We start from the raw sequence: 12,714 nt of genomic DNA, 5'->3' as shown, positions 1-12,714 counted from the left end.
TGGAGGAAAATGTTTAGGTTCTGCACAAGAAATGTTTAATTTTCACAGGGAACAAATTCTTGTGTGTTTGAGGTTTAACTCAAATTTTATTGCATTCTCTTGTCATCTGTCAATAGGCAGAAAATCACTGTTGCCACACGTGTGTGAAACAGGTGTCCGCTTCACACCTCAGAGCTCCACTGAAACCTAAATGCTGAAAATGAATTAGTAAATGAGAGGAAGCGAAAAGAAAACCCTTGTTTTTTACTCTCCAGAGTCTTTATTTTTGTCCTTCGTTTCACCAGGTGGTCGTTCATGTGTGACGATGTTACCGGTACCTCTAACAATGAAAGACTGTGGCAGCCTGCTGGTATCTGCAGCTGACTCCTGCCTTAGGAGGCACGGTGAGGCACAGCACAGCAGGGCCTGGACGCAGCCAAAGAAAAGCCAAGGACAGTGTCCTGTTCGTATTCAAACATAATGGTGGAGAAATTGAAAAAAAAAAGGAATCTGGACATCTGTCTCTGTTAAGCACCAGAAACAAAATCTTTTTAACTCGGAGCAAATCAAAGAAAATGTGTCTGGTTGTGTCTCTCTGGCATGTTGGTGCTGTGTTACTGCATAATGTCCCACAACAGCTGCTTAGAGCCTAAACCCACAGCAGCAGCACCAATCCAACCCTATCTGACCGAATAGCAAACATAATCTGCTGTTGGGCAGATTAGCAGAGGACCACAGCAGCATGGAAATGAGGTTAGGCAGCCAGCGTTTCAGAGCGGCTCGTCATAATCTGCAAATCCCTCCATCGAGGTCACCAGGAGGAAAACCGATGGACCAATGACTGTCTGCAATTTCAGAGCCTTCCATAATGTCCTGATTTAGGTGTTGTATGGATGTTGTAAATTCATAATGACTCATCCCGTCCCGTCCTCCATGTGGTTACTCAGATATGTAGCTTTCTTTCGCCCAAATGTAGGAGACGGATTTAATTATCAGGTGTTTGCATTTAGGTCATCGTCTGTGCATTGAACAACATCATTCCATGGCCAGGGAAAATGCCTGTTTGTGACTGACTACCAGATTAAATGAAAACTCACTACACAGTCACAGTAATCAGTTTAACCACTGATCTATATCAGATATCGAACTGTAAGGACCAATAACAACGATACTTCCTACAGCTGTTGCTTATCAACTGTAAAGCTAACTGTAAATGGTGAAACAGACATAATTAAGGGTTAAAACAACTCTCCTGCAGTGGGCACAGCTTGAGTCCCGTTTTTAAGCCTATATTTATTTCTGTATTTTAGCAAACTGGCATCTTTTTAAAGTATGCCGGATTAGCTCATAGTAGTTCCTGTTTGCAATGAACCCAGCGATGTGCAGACAACTGTCACTGTCTGATTTTCATACTGAAGAAAACTTAAAAATGTGCAGGTTGTCAGGCAAGTTCTGGAGCCATAGGGCGTGTCCCTTTTTTTCCCTGACTGTCACACATTAAGATAAATTCTTTGGTTGTCAGTTGAATTCTGACACTTTGTGCCGTCGCCTCACGCAGACTTCACTCAGGGTATTTACAACTTTGTTGGCTGTGTGAGGGGCGGCTTCCCGGCACGTAAATCTGGCAATATTAGATTTTACGAGTTGAAGAGGACCGCCTGAATGCATCGTCAGGCATGGTCTCTGTAAGGTTAAGAGTGGGACCTTGCAGCGAAGCTATGGTGAGTGTTCTGTAGAGTTTATGATTGTCGGAGGAGGTGCAGGTGGAGTGTACTGGCAGCTCTGTGGGCTCGGTCCTTTTCACGGAGGCAGCTCCTGAGTTTGGACACAGCTGCCGTCTCATTTTAGGTAGATTAGGATACGTGCATGCGTCTTTCTCCATGTGTTATGCAAATACACGTTTGTTAACTGACACTCTCAGTCTGTCTTTTGTGGATCTGTGTGCAAACACTGACTGACATGTGGCCTTTTGTCATCAGTTAAATAGACCACTAAAAGGCTACATTAAATTTAATGAGGGATCACGCTGCCAGGTGACACGAGTTACATCCCCGTCCTCTTGGCTGTCCTCACATCTTTCCCCCTGCTTGCCTTATTTTGGCAGAATGTGTGTAATGCTTTGGAGATGGGTTTCTGTTTTGGGGTCACTAATGAGACATTTTTGGGGTCTGTCAGATAATTAGAACATGCTGGATGGAGACAAAGCAGCCTGTGTGGACTGTGGTGTCATTCCTCCAATGTCCTGTCACTGGGGTTTTTGCTGCGTCTTGAATATTAATAGAGCGGAAAAGTGCCCGGAGTGGAATGATACTGTGGCAGCGTGGAGCCTCAGCTTTCTGATGATGGTGATTAGCGGAGTAGTGGAAGGCAACACTCTGCTGTGTAGTACAGCGGAGAAACAGACGACTGTGTTTGGCGCTGCCTTGTTTCCAGCTCAGCTTCAGCGGCTCGTCTGGGCCGTGCTGTGTGAGCTGACTGTGGATGTGCCTTCCTTTAAGCTGGCTGAGATGGAACTGGAGTCATCTTGTGAACACATGCATTACAGTTACTACAGTCATCAAACGAATGTAAAGATACCCTTTGGGGTTTTACTGTAGACAAATGATAGTTTTTCTTCTTTTATTTCTTTTGTTTTTTTACATTCAACATATCTCAGGAGAACATATTGTGTGTATCCTTATTATACATCAGATTAGACTGCACTAAACAACACAACATCTTGTGAGAATGAAACATACCTTCAGTAAAATGTAATAAAGTAAAATGGATCGAGTAGCGTGGGTGAAGGTTTGCACTCACTTCTTGTTTTGAAACAGCAAAACAGAACATTTTAGCAGAGGAACATACACACGTGGTCAAATTAAATACACACCGTTCTTACACTGCTGTCAGAAAAACAAACAGTCAAAACAAACCACACACAAAAAAAATGAAGCTCAGTCATAATAAGTAGTGAGGGGGGACCACTGCAGGCTTCTCTGTGTTCTGATCAGTGCTCCTTTTTTTCACCAGGGAGGATTTTTTGCGTTCAGACCAAGATCAGCCCTGTGTGAAAGCAGTTCAATGTCTCCGTTACTATCACCACGAACGGACGGATTGCCATGACGTTTGGCACCGACATTCATGTCCCCGTCACAACGAATCTTCCGACTTTTCATCCAGTGTCAAAATTTGTTGAGTTCTTTTTTTGACATTTCCATAAACTGCAGCTAAACACATAAGTAACCTGCAGCGCTCGCTGCCCAGTTGAGTTGATTTTTGAGCTTTTAGTTCAGTGTCTCAGCCGGAGAACATCCAAAAATTATGCAAGTCGAGTCAAGTGGTTGCGAAGGGAGAATGTGTTGTGAATTAAAGGCTTTCCATTGCACAGTCCTTTTACTTGTCTTACCCCACTTTGATTACACACACGTGATTGCATCCCCCATCTGTGCTTCGAGATTATTCCGTCTTCCTCATACTCATCCTCTTTTACTGTCTGTCTCAATTACCTTCTTTCGTCTCAGCCCTCGCCCACGTTCTGCTTCCACAAAACTACACATGTGCACACATTAGCTGAAAAGTTTTCCTCTCTCCTTGTCTTGTTTTTCAAGGTCTTGTTGAGCAGCAAGGAAAGCCCCAGAGGAATATCATGGTGACGTGCGCTGAAATTTTAATCAGGAGGAAATGGGGCGGCACAATCTCTCTTCTTTTTAGTATAAATTTGCACAGATGGACTCTTGCTGCTTGTCAGGTCCTTGTGTGACACACTGAAGGCGTCTGCCTGTGACAGAGAGAGGAAAAGAAGAGTGGTAGAGGGGGTGAAGGAGAGAGGTGAGGCGAAAGGAGGGAAGAAGAAGAAGAAGAAAAGAACTGAATAGATTTTTATATTAGGCTTCTGCACTGCATCTCGGTGTCTAAGCAGAGGCCAGTCAGAAGATGGAATAATAGGTTACGCATTGGTTACACAAACTTCGTTCAAGGTTTTTCTGTTTGTCGGGTCGACCTAGACAGTCGGACGCTGGGTGGAGGAATTATAAAGGTGCAAATAAAAGCTTTCGCTGGAAGACATGAAGCATTTCAAATAAACATTCAGTAGTGATGATTGTCCTCAGACTGGGGATGATGTAAAATAGCTTGAAATAGAAATGCAAATCAAGGCGTTGTTTTATTGATAAGTTACGACCACGTTAAGTCAGAGTTTGAATTTTACGTATAATCAAATTCAGATTAAAATATTTCAGTCATTTCGCTGGGTTCATGCAAGCGGACATGTTGTAAATGCAAATTGTCCCCAGCCTGTGGTGGTGAGATCTGCACTTTCAAAATGTAATAATCAACTAAAATGGAAGATGGGAAGATAAAATGCAGTGTCAGCAGTGCCATCTTCGCAATGGATGGTGCAGTTCCAACATCACGTTAATTGCATCACATAAATTTACAGTGGATGTGATTTTTTTTTTTTGGTTCCGCTCCCAAAATAAAAGCCTAATCTCTCAAGGACAGTTTGTTCCCAAATGGCACCACAACGTTACAGCGTGAACAGATGTTTGTCCCCACAACGTGATGCCACGTAACACGCAGCTTAACCTGACCTTAGTTCCAGCTTAGCTCTAACCTTAACCTAAAACCAAGACTTGAACCTTATTCAGTCATTTTAACAAGTGGAAACCAGATAAAATGTCCCCACTTTCCAAAAGCTGTCAGGTTCTAAAACACCGTCCATCACAAGCACAAGCACAAAAAGACACTTACACGCACACAGAGAGTCCTCAAACCAAATCTCTGTGTGTACATACTGTACCCCCATCTGTTATTCACTGTCATATTCCTCTATGCCAGTGGTCTGATTAATAATTCACAGTATTTCATGCAGTCAGTGGTGCCATTTGTATTTAAAGCGTTTCACTAATTGCCTGCTCCCATCAAGCTAATTATTTCTCCATTGTGCTGTGATCCTGTAATTCACGATGCCGAGTCACTGAAAGTCGCTCAGTGTGTAGAATGACTAAGTGCCTTCGTACGCCGAGCTGCAGTGTGTCTGTCTGTATGTGTGTGGTTGTGTATATAAGGCCTCTGAGGGGCTGTGCGTCATAGCATTGATATTCTTCTCACAGGGTCGTCAAGCATGAAATAGAAGAGTACACTTTCTGTGGATAGACTCTCAGCAGAGCGCTGCTGGATAGTGAGAGGCTGATGCTCTGGAGAAATCTCAGAGCTGACATTGATACTGACAGAGCAGTGGAGAGAAATTGTGTGTATGTGTGTGTGTGCTGTATTGTTGTGTAACGGCGTGACAGTGTTTAAAAGTGCACACCAGTGATTCTGCACGTTTTTAGCTGAAAAACAACATGTGTCTCACACTGTGGGCTGCTGGGGAACATGAACATGTCCCACACATGAGATTCAGCTGTGCATTTTAGAGACTTAAAATTGGACACCAGTAACTAATCTCAATTACCAGTCCATCACACTTTATCAGTTATTGTCTTTGGATAATAAAATGGAAAGCAGGGGCTTGTGCTTGTTGCTTCGTCCCTGCCTTAGTTTTATTTCTCGGCATGGCTCATGAATTTGGCGACCTTTGGTAACTGACTCAAATCTCAGATGCCCGTGTGTCCTTGAAAGCAACAGTAAAGATGCTCTGTTACTTGCGTTGCTTTGCTATTGATGTATCTCAGAGCACAAATAAAAAGATAAATGTGTCGAGATGGTCACTGTCATGTGAGTTTCTACTGGTATGGTTCTTCAAACCAGTGCAGAACAAACGCAGGAGTGTCTCTGCTTGTACGACAGTATGCATGACCGTCCTTTAACAAGCTTGTATGTGTTTACAGGGGGTTAACAGGATGGGGAAGGACGCTCAAGTGGGACGCGACGGCGTATGGAGGAAAGACTGGCACGACTACGAGGCCATCAGAAGAGACTCCTCTCGATCTGGTAGGTCCAGACCTCCTCGTGGTCCCTGCTCATAAATACTCTGTCAAATTTAAATGAGAGTTGCATGATATACTTACTCTGCACACAATGGTTACACACACACACACGCACGCACTCACACACACACACACCACCCTCTTCCCTCTCTGGGTGTTTTTGCTCCCCAGCACTGCAGCAGTGGTGTAAATCTGTGCTTTGAATGCAGTTCTATTGTCATAAATACAGTTTATATCTGCTACAATAATCATCAACTCTGTTTTATTTTCTGTTCAGGGAAATCAGCTTCTATACAAACAGTGTAAATTAGCCGTAATGGGTTTATCTCTGAAATGAGCCTCTGAAGTCTAAAAGTTATTTTCCACTTTTAGGATGAGAAGTGGATTATTTCTGCTTAATGAAACATGTATGTGTGTAAATGATGAGGCTTGTCTTTGTATCCACAGGTTCCTGTTTCTCCTTCTAATAAATCTGCATAATGTGAAGCTGTAAAAACTGAAACTGTTTTTAGCAGTTCAGCCATTAGAGTTCATTTTTATTTCATCATATTTCATCAGCAGGTTTCTTGCTCTGACTGTCCAAGTTTTTAAATATCCAGAGTGCGGTCGTAGACAAATGTTTTATTTAGCTATTTTCAACTTGAGCTCTAACCCACAACTGGACATGGTGTTGGGTTCTTTAGCCCTTTTTTCTCTTTTGTCTTATATTTTTTTAGTTTTGAACTGGGTAAAAAAAAAAAAAAAAGTCTTCAAATTGTGTTAGTCTGATATGTTTTCTGTATTTAAGAACTTCAATGTTTTTTTTATTCAGTGATGAGACTGACCTGTTTTCCATTTATATTGGCTGTAAAAGCTCTTTAAAAGGTTGTGAAACTTGTTTCCCCCCTGAAGAAAATTGTCATGTGAAAGCTTGTGAAAGCGTTAATATTGCTGATGATAAGGTTTGCACATGATACACAGGATTTTTATTTAGTCTGTGGTCTGTTCATGGCAGAAACTTCCTCATCAAGTGTTCTACTTTCAATACTTGGCCTTGATTTTCTTCATAATTGTATTAAAAGAAAAGTGGAGATTTTTTTTAAACTCCTTTTTTCCCTCAAGCATCTAAATTAGCTGATGTTGTAAAGTGTGTGTGTAGACTTTTGATACTGTAACTGCTGCACAATACGTGTGTTTGTAGTGGAGACGCAGTGTTATGGAGTTTGTACACTAAGGTCTCGTACAGGTCTTTGTAGTGAAATCTGTGTGTTTGATGCAGGTAACGGTGAACAGGGGAAGGCCTTCCCCCTGACAGACGCTGACCGGGTCGATCAGGCCTACAGGGAGAACGGATTCAACATTTACGTCAGCGACCGGATCTCCCTCAACCGCTCCCTCCCCGACATCCGCCATCCAAAGTGAGTCCTGTTATATTATTATAAAATATTACCACACTGAACTGCCTGTTAATGCAAAGGTAAACTAGAAAGGTTGTTTTTATCTGTATTTGAAAGAACTTTGGAAAATCTTGACTCACTAATTGCTTTATAATGACAATATTAGTGCATGACAACTGACAGATTTCATGATGCATCTACAGTGATTGATAAACTGCCCACAAGTTAGCCACAAAATCATGTCTTAAAAAGTTGTTTTGCCTCATTTTCATCCACGACTATCACCAACGTTGATTTGTAGTAAGATTTTAGATTTTATGACTCAATAAATAGCAACAGAGATTTATTAAGTTTTTGTCAGTGCAGTTCCAACTCAGCCATTTGGGGGATTTTCATCCTATTTCAATCTGCCACATCAGTCATTTTTATGAACTGTGCAATAGTGACCAAATGAAAAACACTTCCTTTTAAAATTTCCAGTAAAGTGCCCACTAACCTCAGGCAACGCTGCCATTTTTCTACAAAAAATAAATCTTCTTGGTCAGTGTGAGCAGTTTCATCTGAATAGGGGCGGGAATGAGCCACAGAGGGCCGCGAGTCTGCAGGTTTTCATTTCAACCAAAGACTGCAGCAGGTTATTTCACAGATTGGCATTCCATCAACCGGAGAGGGAAAAAAAATGAATCACCTGGTGCAGTCTGTGGCTGGATTGAAAACCTGCAGACTCTCTGCCCTTCGTGGCAGATGGTTGTTCTTCCCAAATAAAAAAAAAGGTTGACTGATGGACCACAGGGGGTGCAGGAGGTCTGACCTGGGAAATCTGTTTGTAAGAGAAGACATGAAATCAAATGGTCAATGCATTTAACAAAAAAGAAGAATCTCTTATTTATCCTTTTTACACACACAAGAATTTGACCTCTGCATTTAACCGATTCGTAAACACTCAGCACTTTCTACTTCTTTTGGCTAACTTCAAATTGCTTAAATACTGTAAGTGTCTTTTAAAGTGTCCTCAGAGCTGAAACACCGAAGTTTTGAATTCTGACCTGCTGAAATCCCAGAAAAATAAAAAATCAGTATGTCAGTTTCAGACAGGCTTCACATAGCCGCATAGCGTTTAATTAGCGAGCCTGTGTAGTAAAATAAAACGGCCTCTTATTTTCAGAAAATGCTTTGCAAAGTGTTCAAACAGTGACTTTAATGGTCAGTAGTTAAAGATCTGAAACACTTGCTCTGAACGACTTTAGCCTTGATTTTAACTTCCCTTAAAAGCTTGAAAAACAACTCTGCCTATATTTATAGTATTTGGATTTTACCCCCCCTGCCCCTCCAGGGTCAGCTGTGAGAGGGTAACAGTGGCCAGCAGGACAGCACTGCCCTGACACCAAACCCTGTTCTGAGCATTGTTTACACCTTTATTTTCCCATGCTGGATCCGTCCCAACTCATTACAACAAGCACCATTTGGAAGAATTGTTCCAGTTATCAACCTGCCCAGTCTATTCACAGGAGAGATGTAGCTTTACCCAGACAGAAGCTGATTACACACCACACAGCACCTCTGTACTTATAAACCATGTTCTTGACAGCAATTATCAGTGTCATTGATGCCCCCCCCCCCCCCCCCCCACCCCCTGTGCACAAGGTGTGAAGAACTGATGATAGGTGTGTTCTGTGCTGCACTGGAGCCACTTTTATTTCTGTCTGTTGTGGCACTAGGGTTATTTTTAAAGGGTGGGGGGGTTTCCTCAGAAAGAAAAAGGATAAAGAGAAAAGAGGAAGTGGAAAGTCTAATTTTACCACATTGGTCACAGTTGGACAAAAATGTAGTCTCTCATATAAGACAAAGTCAGAATTCCCTTTAATGGCTGTGTTCATTGTATTCCACTGTAAAAACAAACAGCTGGATGGAAGGGATGACATATTGATTACTGGGTCAATCTATGGAGGTAGAGAAAAGGCCATTGGGTCAATTAAATCCAGCTGGGTTCATCACCTTGGGAGCATGAACTGCTCAGCAAACCAGGCAGTAATGGATGTGCAGTCATCAGACTTGTTGATTGCAGTGTAGAACTGGATCAGCAGCTCCTGATGCAGGTTGAACTTCCTGAACTGGGGAGCAGGAAGTTCATCCTCTGCTGGGCCTTTTTGATGACTGCGTTGATGTTGGGTCCCAGAAATCTGAGGGAAGCCTGGGTTAGTTTGGAGAGCAGGATTTCTGGGATGATGGTGTTGAACACCAAGCTGAAGTCCACAAACAAACAAAATCCTTGCATATGTCTCGGGTGAGTCTCTGGTCTTTCCCTGCCTTTGTCTCCTCCAAGCCCCATAGAGAGCTAACGCTCCTCCAAACAAAATGTCCACAAAATTTTCTACATTTGTGAAGATGGGTGAAAAATAATATGGAGAGGACTGTTGGATGTTCAGCAGTTTTTCTCCAGTGAAAGTAATCGTGTTGGAGTTTCAAAGGTTGGAGCAAATAAACAAAAAAGTGGAAACACAAGAGAGCTGAGGCAGCCATCCGTGGTGCCATCTGAAGGTATGGAGGAGGTATACAGAATAAAGTGTTCGAGAACAGGCGCTGTAGAGACATGATGAGCCATATGGACCTGTGGGTACAGTACAGATTGCAGGGTTTGTTCTAGCTCTCCTCTGACTCATTAAAGAACAAAATACTGAAAATAAACACACCAGAAACACTATAAATATCGTCTGCTAAACAGCTTGGGACCTGCTGACCCGATTCGTCACAGATCAGCCTTCAGCGCTTTCCCTCTACCTGACAAGAGCCTTTTTCTTGACCCTGCCGTCACTTTCATGTTGAAAGCGGTTTTAAATGTGTTCTCTCTCAAGGTCCCTTTGGGACACAATTCATGTTCTCTCTCATTTTTGCCTGCATATTTATAAATCTCCTGCATCTTGAGAGCTCATGAAGTGTTCGCCATCGAACATGCTTGCCATCCTTTATTCATCTAACCGTTCTCCACCGGTTTCTAAGAAACACTGCAGCATATTCTGTCAAATTAGTACTTGAAAGAAAATTCTTTGTATGTTCTCGTGGCTGTCAAGGGAACAAAGTTAAGTGTTGTGAACTCTGGGGAGCGAAACAGCAGTGAAGCTGTGCAGCCAGTGGGGAATAAGATGCAAGACTTTATGTTCTTCTTCTCTCAGCACGGCAGCAAAGTTAACGGAGAGTCCAGAAGTTTGAAATATCAAGTCATAAAGCTTGAAATTAGCCAGAGCTGCTGATTAGCTGCATTTTCAACCCGATTAAAGTTTTTTTTAAATATGCTGAAAGCGTGCCACTGTTTCTGTGGAGCTAAAATAAGCAGGTCTGTGAACACAGTGATTATCATTGAGTAATGTAATAAAGAAAACTATTCCCGTTTGAAAATTGTACGTCCATGGACTCTACATACAAAGCTTTTGTGTTTTTTGCGGTTCAGTATTTTTAGATGTGTCTTAGCTTCTGCTTTTCTGTTCAGTGATTGTCCTTGATAAGCAGACTCTGGTTTATGGAAAGCAGGTATGTGCAGCTCCTTTCTGAATGCTGGTGTGAAGCGTTTGAGTTGAAAACCAGCTCTCAGTGATGCACAGACCCAACAAAGAGAGGTGGTCAAAGGCTGACTGGACTGAAGGGCCATTGTATCCAACATTGAAATCCTCTCAGCGGAGCCACAGAAATTAATTGTCGGGGCCACTCTGGAACTCCAGGCCACCATCGCAATGCTTCACACGGGGGCAGAAAGGGGTGTGGGTGGTGCACCTAGTGGAGGAGGGGAGCTGGTTTATCTGTTTGATTGGTCAGAGTGACAGCAGAGTGACAGGTGTCGTGACAGCCAGGTGCCTCATCAGTCCTCAGTGGGCGCAGATTTCCCCACAGCATTCACTCGTTCATTTCACTCACACTCACAGGCAGAGTGACAGGATGGAGAGACAGAGAGAGAGGGTGAGTTTCAGGCAGGCCTGAAAGACTCAGAGATAATTACTGTCTCTACAGATTCCCCAGGACCAGAGAGAGAGAGAGAGAGAGAGAGAGAGAGAGAGAGAGAGAGAGAGAGAGAGAGAGAGAGAGAGAGAGAGAGAGAGCAGGTGGTATGATGCTTCATTACATCATTATTAGAAGAGCAACACATTGCTCAGGTTGGACTGGTTCAGATCTCTGCAGGACAGTGAAGAAAAGGGCAGCTTCACAGGGTCCAGTCAGACTTCATTCCCCTCTGTTAACTAAGATTTGAACATTTAAATGAGAGCCTCATCACAGAGACAGGAAATGGTTTTACAAACCATGTGGCTGTCATGGCCATCAATTACACTGTCAATATTTTATCAGTGAAATGTGTTTGGACTTTGGAAGGGTACATACAACAGCATTAATATTAGATTTTCGTTTTGATCTCACTGCCAGCGCTGGTGCTTTTGCAGCCATTCTGCTGATAATCTTGGAAACTAACTCTCTGCGTTACTTGCAAAGATGAAGCGTTCATTCGAGGCACAGTGTGTTTAGTATTCTTTAGTGCGTTTACACGCTGACATTGAGCGTGCAAACATGCTAATGTTCATTATTAAATGCTCAGTATGTTAGTTTGTTTACATATTAACATGCTAATGTTGGCCTATTAACATGCTTACATTAGGCTTGTGCAAATGCAAATCATCTAATGTTTTTCATGTGGGCTTGTTACCAAGGACAGCTGAGGCTTGATGGGATCTGGTTTGTGGAAGCGGTATCTGTGTCTGTTGTGTTGTGATGCGATATCAAAGGTCCTTGTGAAATTCTACATGTAGGGGAAGGCATGAAGCTCTTTACCAAATTTTATAAGAGCCACTTCATCAGTTGTTGAGATATTTCACTCTGGTCCAAAATGCTGGACCGGCCAACCAACATTCCTCCCCCTGGAGCCACAGTGCAAGCGTGGCTAAAAATATAGGGATGGCACACTCTTGTCTGCTTCTCTCCCTCATTTCTTGATTTGGTTTTGTGTGTGTGTGTGTGTGTGTGTGTAGCTGTAAACAGAAGCTGTACGCGGAGAAGCTGCCCAACACCAGCATCATCATCCCGTTCCATAACGAGGGCTGGTCGTCGCTGCTGAGGACCGTTCACAGCGTGCTCAACCGCTCTCCTCCGCAGCTCATCGCAGAGGTCATCCTGGTGGACGACTTCAGCGACAAAGGTACCGAGGACACACACTTGTCACTGACTTGAAACGCGCACATACCTGCGCCACAGGAACACGAGCACAGCTGCAGTCTGCGGGGCTCGCTTGTTATAAATATGGCTTTCAGTGGTCTGTGGTATTTTATTGCTCTGTCTCTGTCCCTCTTTCATGCACACACACACACACACACACACACACACACACACACACACTGCTTTCACACACACTGCTTTCACACACACAAACCACTGAGTCATTTGTTTGCCATTGTTGGTGACTGTTGTACAAA

The 12,714-nt window shown here is 43.0% G+C and overlaps 1 protein-coding gene across 1 annotated transcript in view; it reads left to right on the top strand.

The window, feature by feature from the left end:
• The window catches only part of LOC121190476 (polypeptide N-acetylgalactosaminyltransferase 10-like), a 68,517-nt gene that overhangs the window by 16,080 nt on the left and 39,723 nt on the right, over positions 1-12,714 (top strand). Inside the window, exons 2-4 of the mRNA XM_041051254.1 lie at positions 5,793-5,895; positions 7,150-7,288; positions 12,274-12,440. Of these exons, the coding sequence (XP_040907188.1) occupies positions 5,793-5,895; positions 7,150-7,288; positions 12,274-12,440 (409 nt within the window). The remainder of the gene's footprint in view (positions 1-5,792; positions 5,896-7,149; positions 7,289-12,273; positions 12,441-12,714) is intronic.

This window comes from Toxotes jaculatrix, chromosome 12 (genome assembly GCF_017976425.1).
Source record: "Toxotes jaculatrix isolate fToxJac2 chromosome 12, fToxJac2.pri, whole genome shotgun sequence".
NCBI classification, from domain to species: domain Eukaryota; kingdom Metazoa; phylum Chordata; class Actinopteri; family Toxotidae; genus Toxotes; species Toxotes jaculatrix.
Note: the sequence above shows the minus strand (reverse complement) of the source record. Positions and strands in the feature narration are given on the sequence as shown.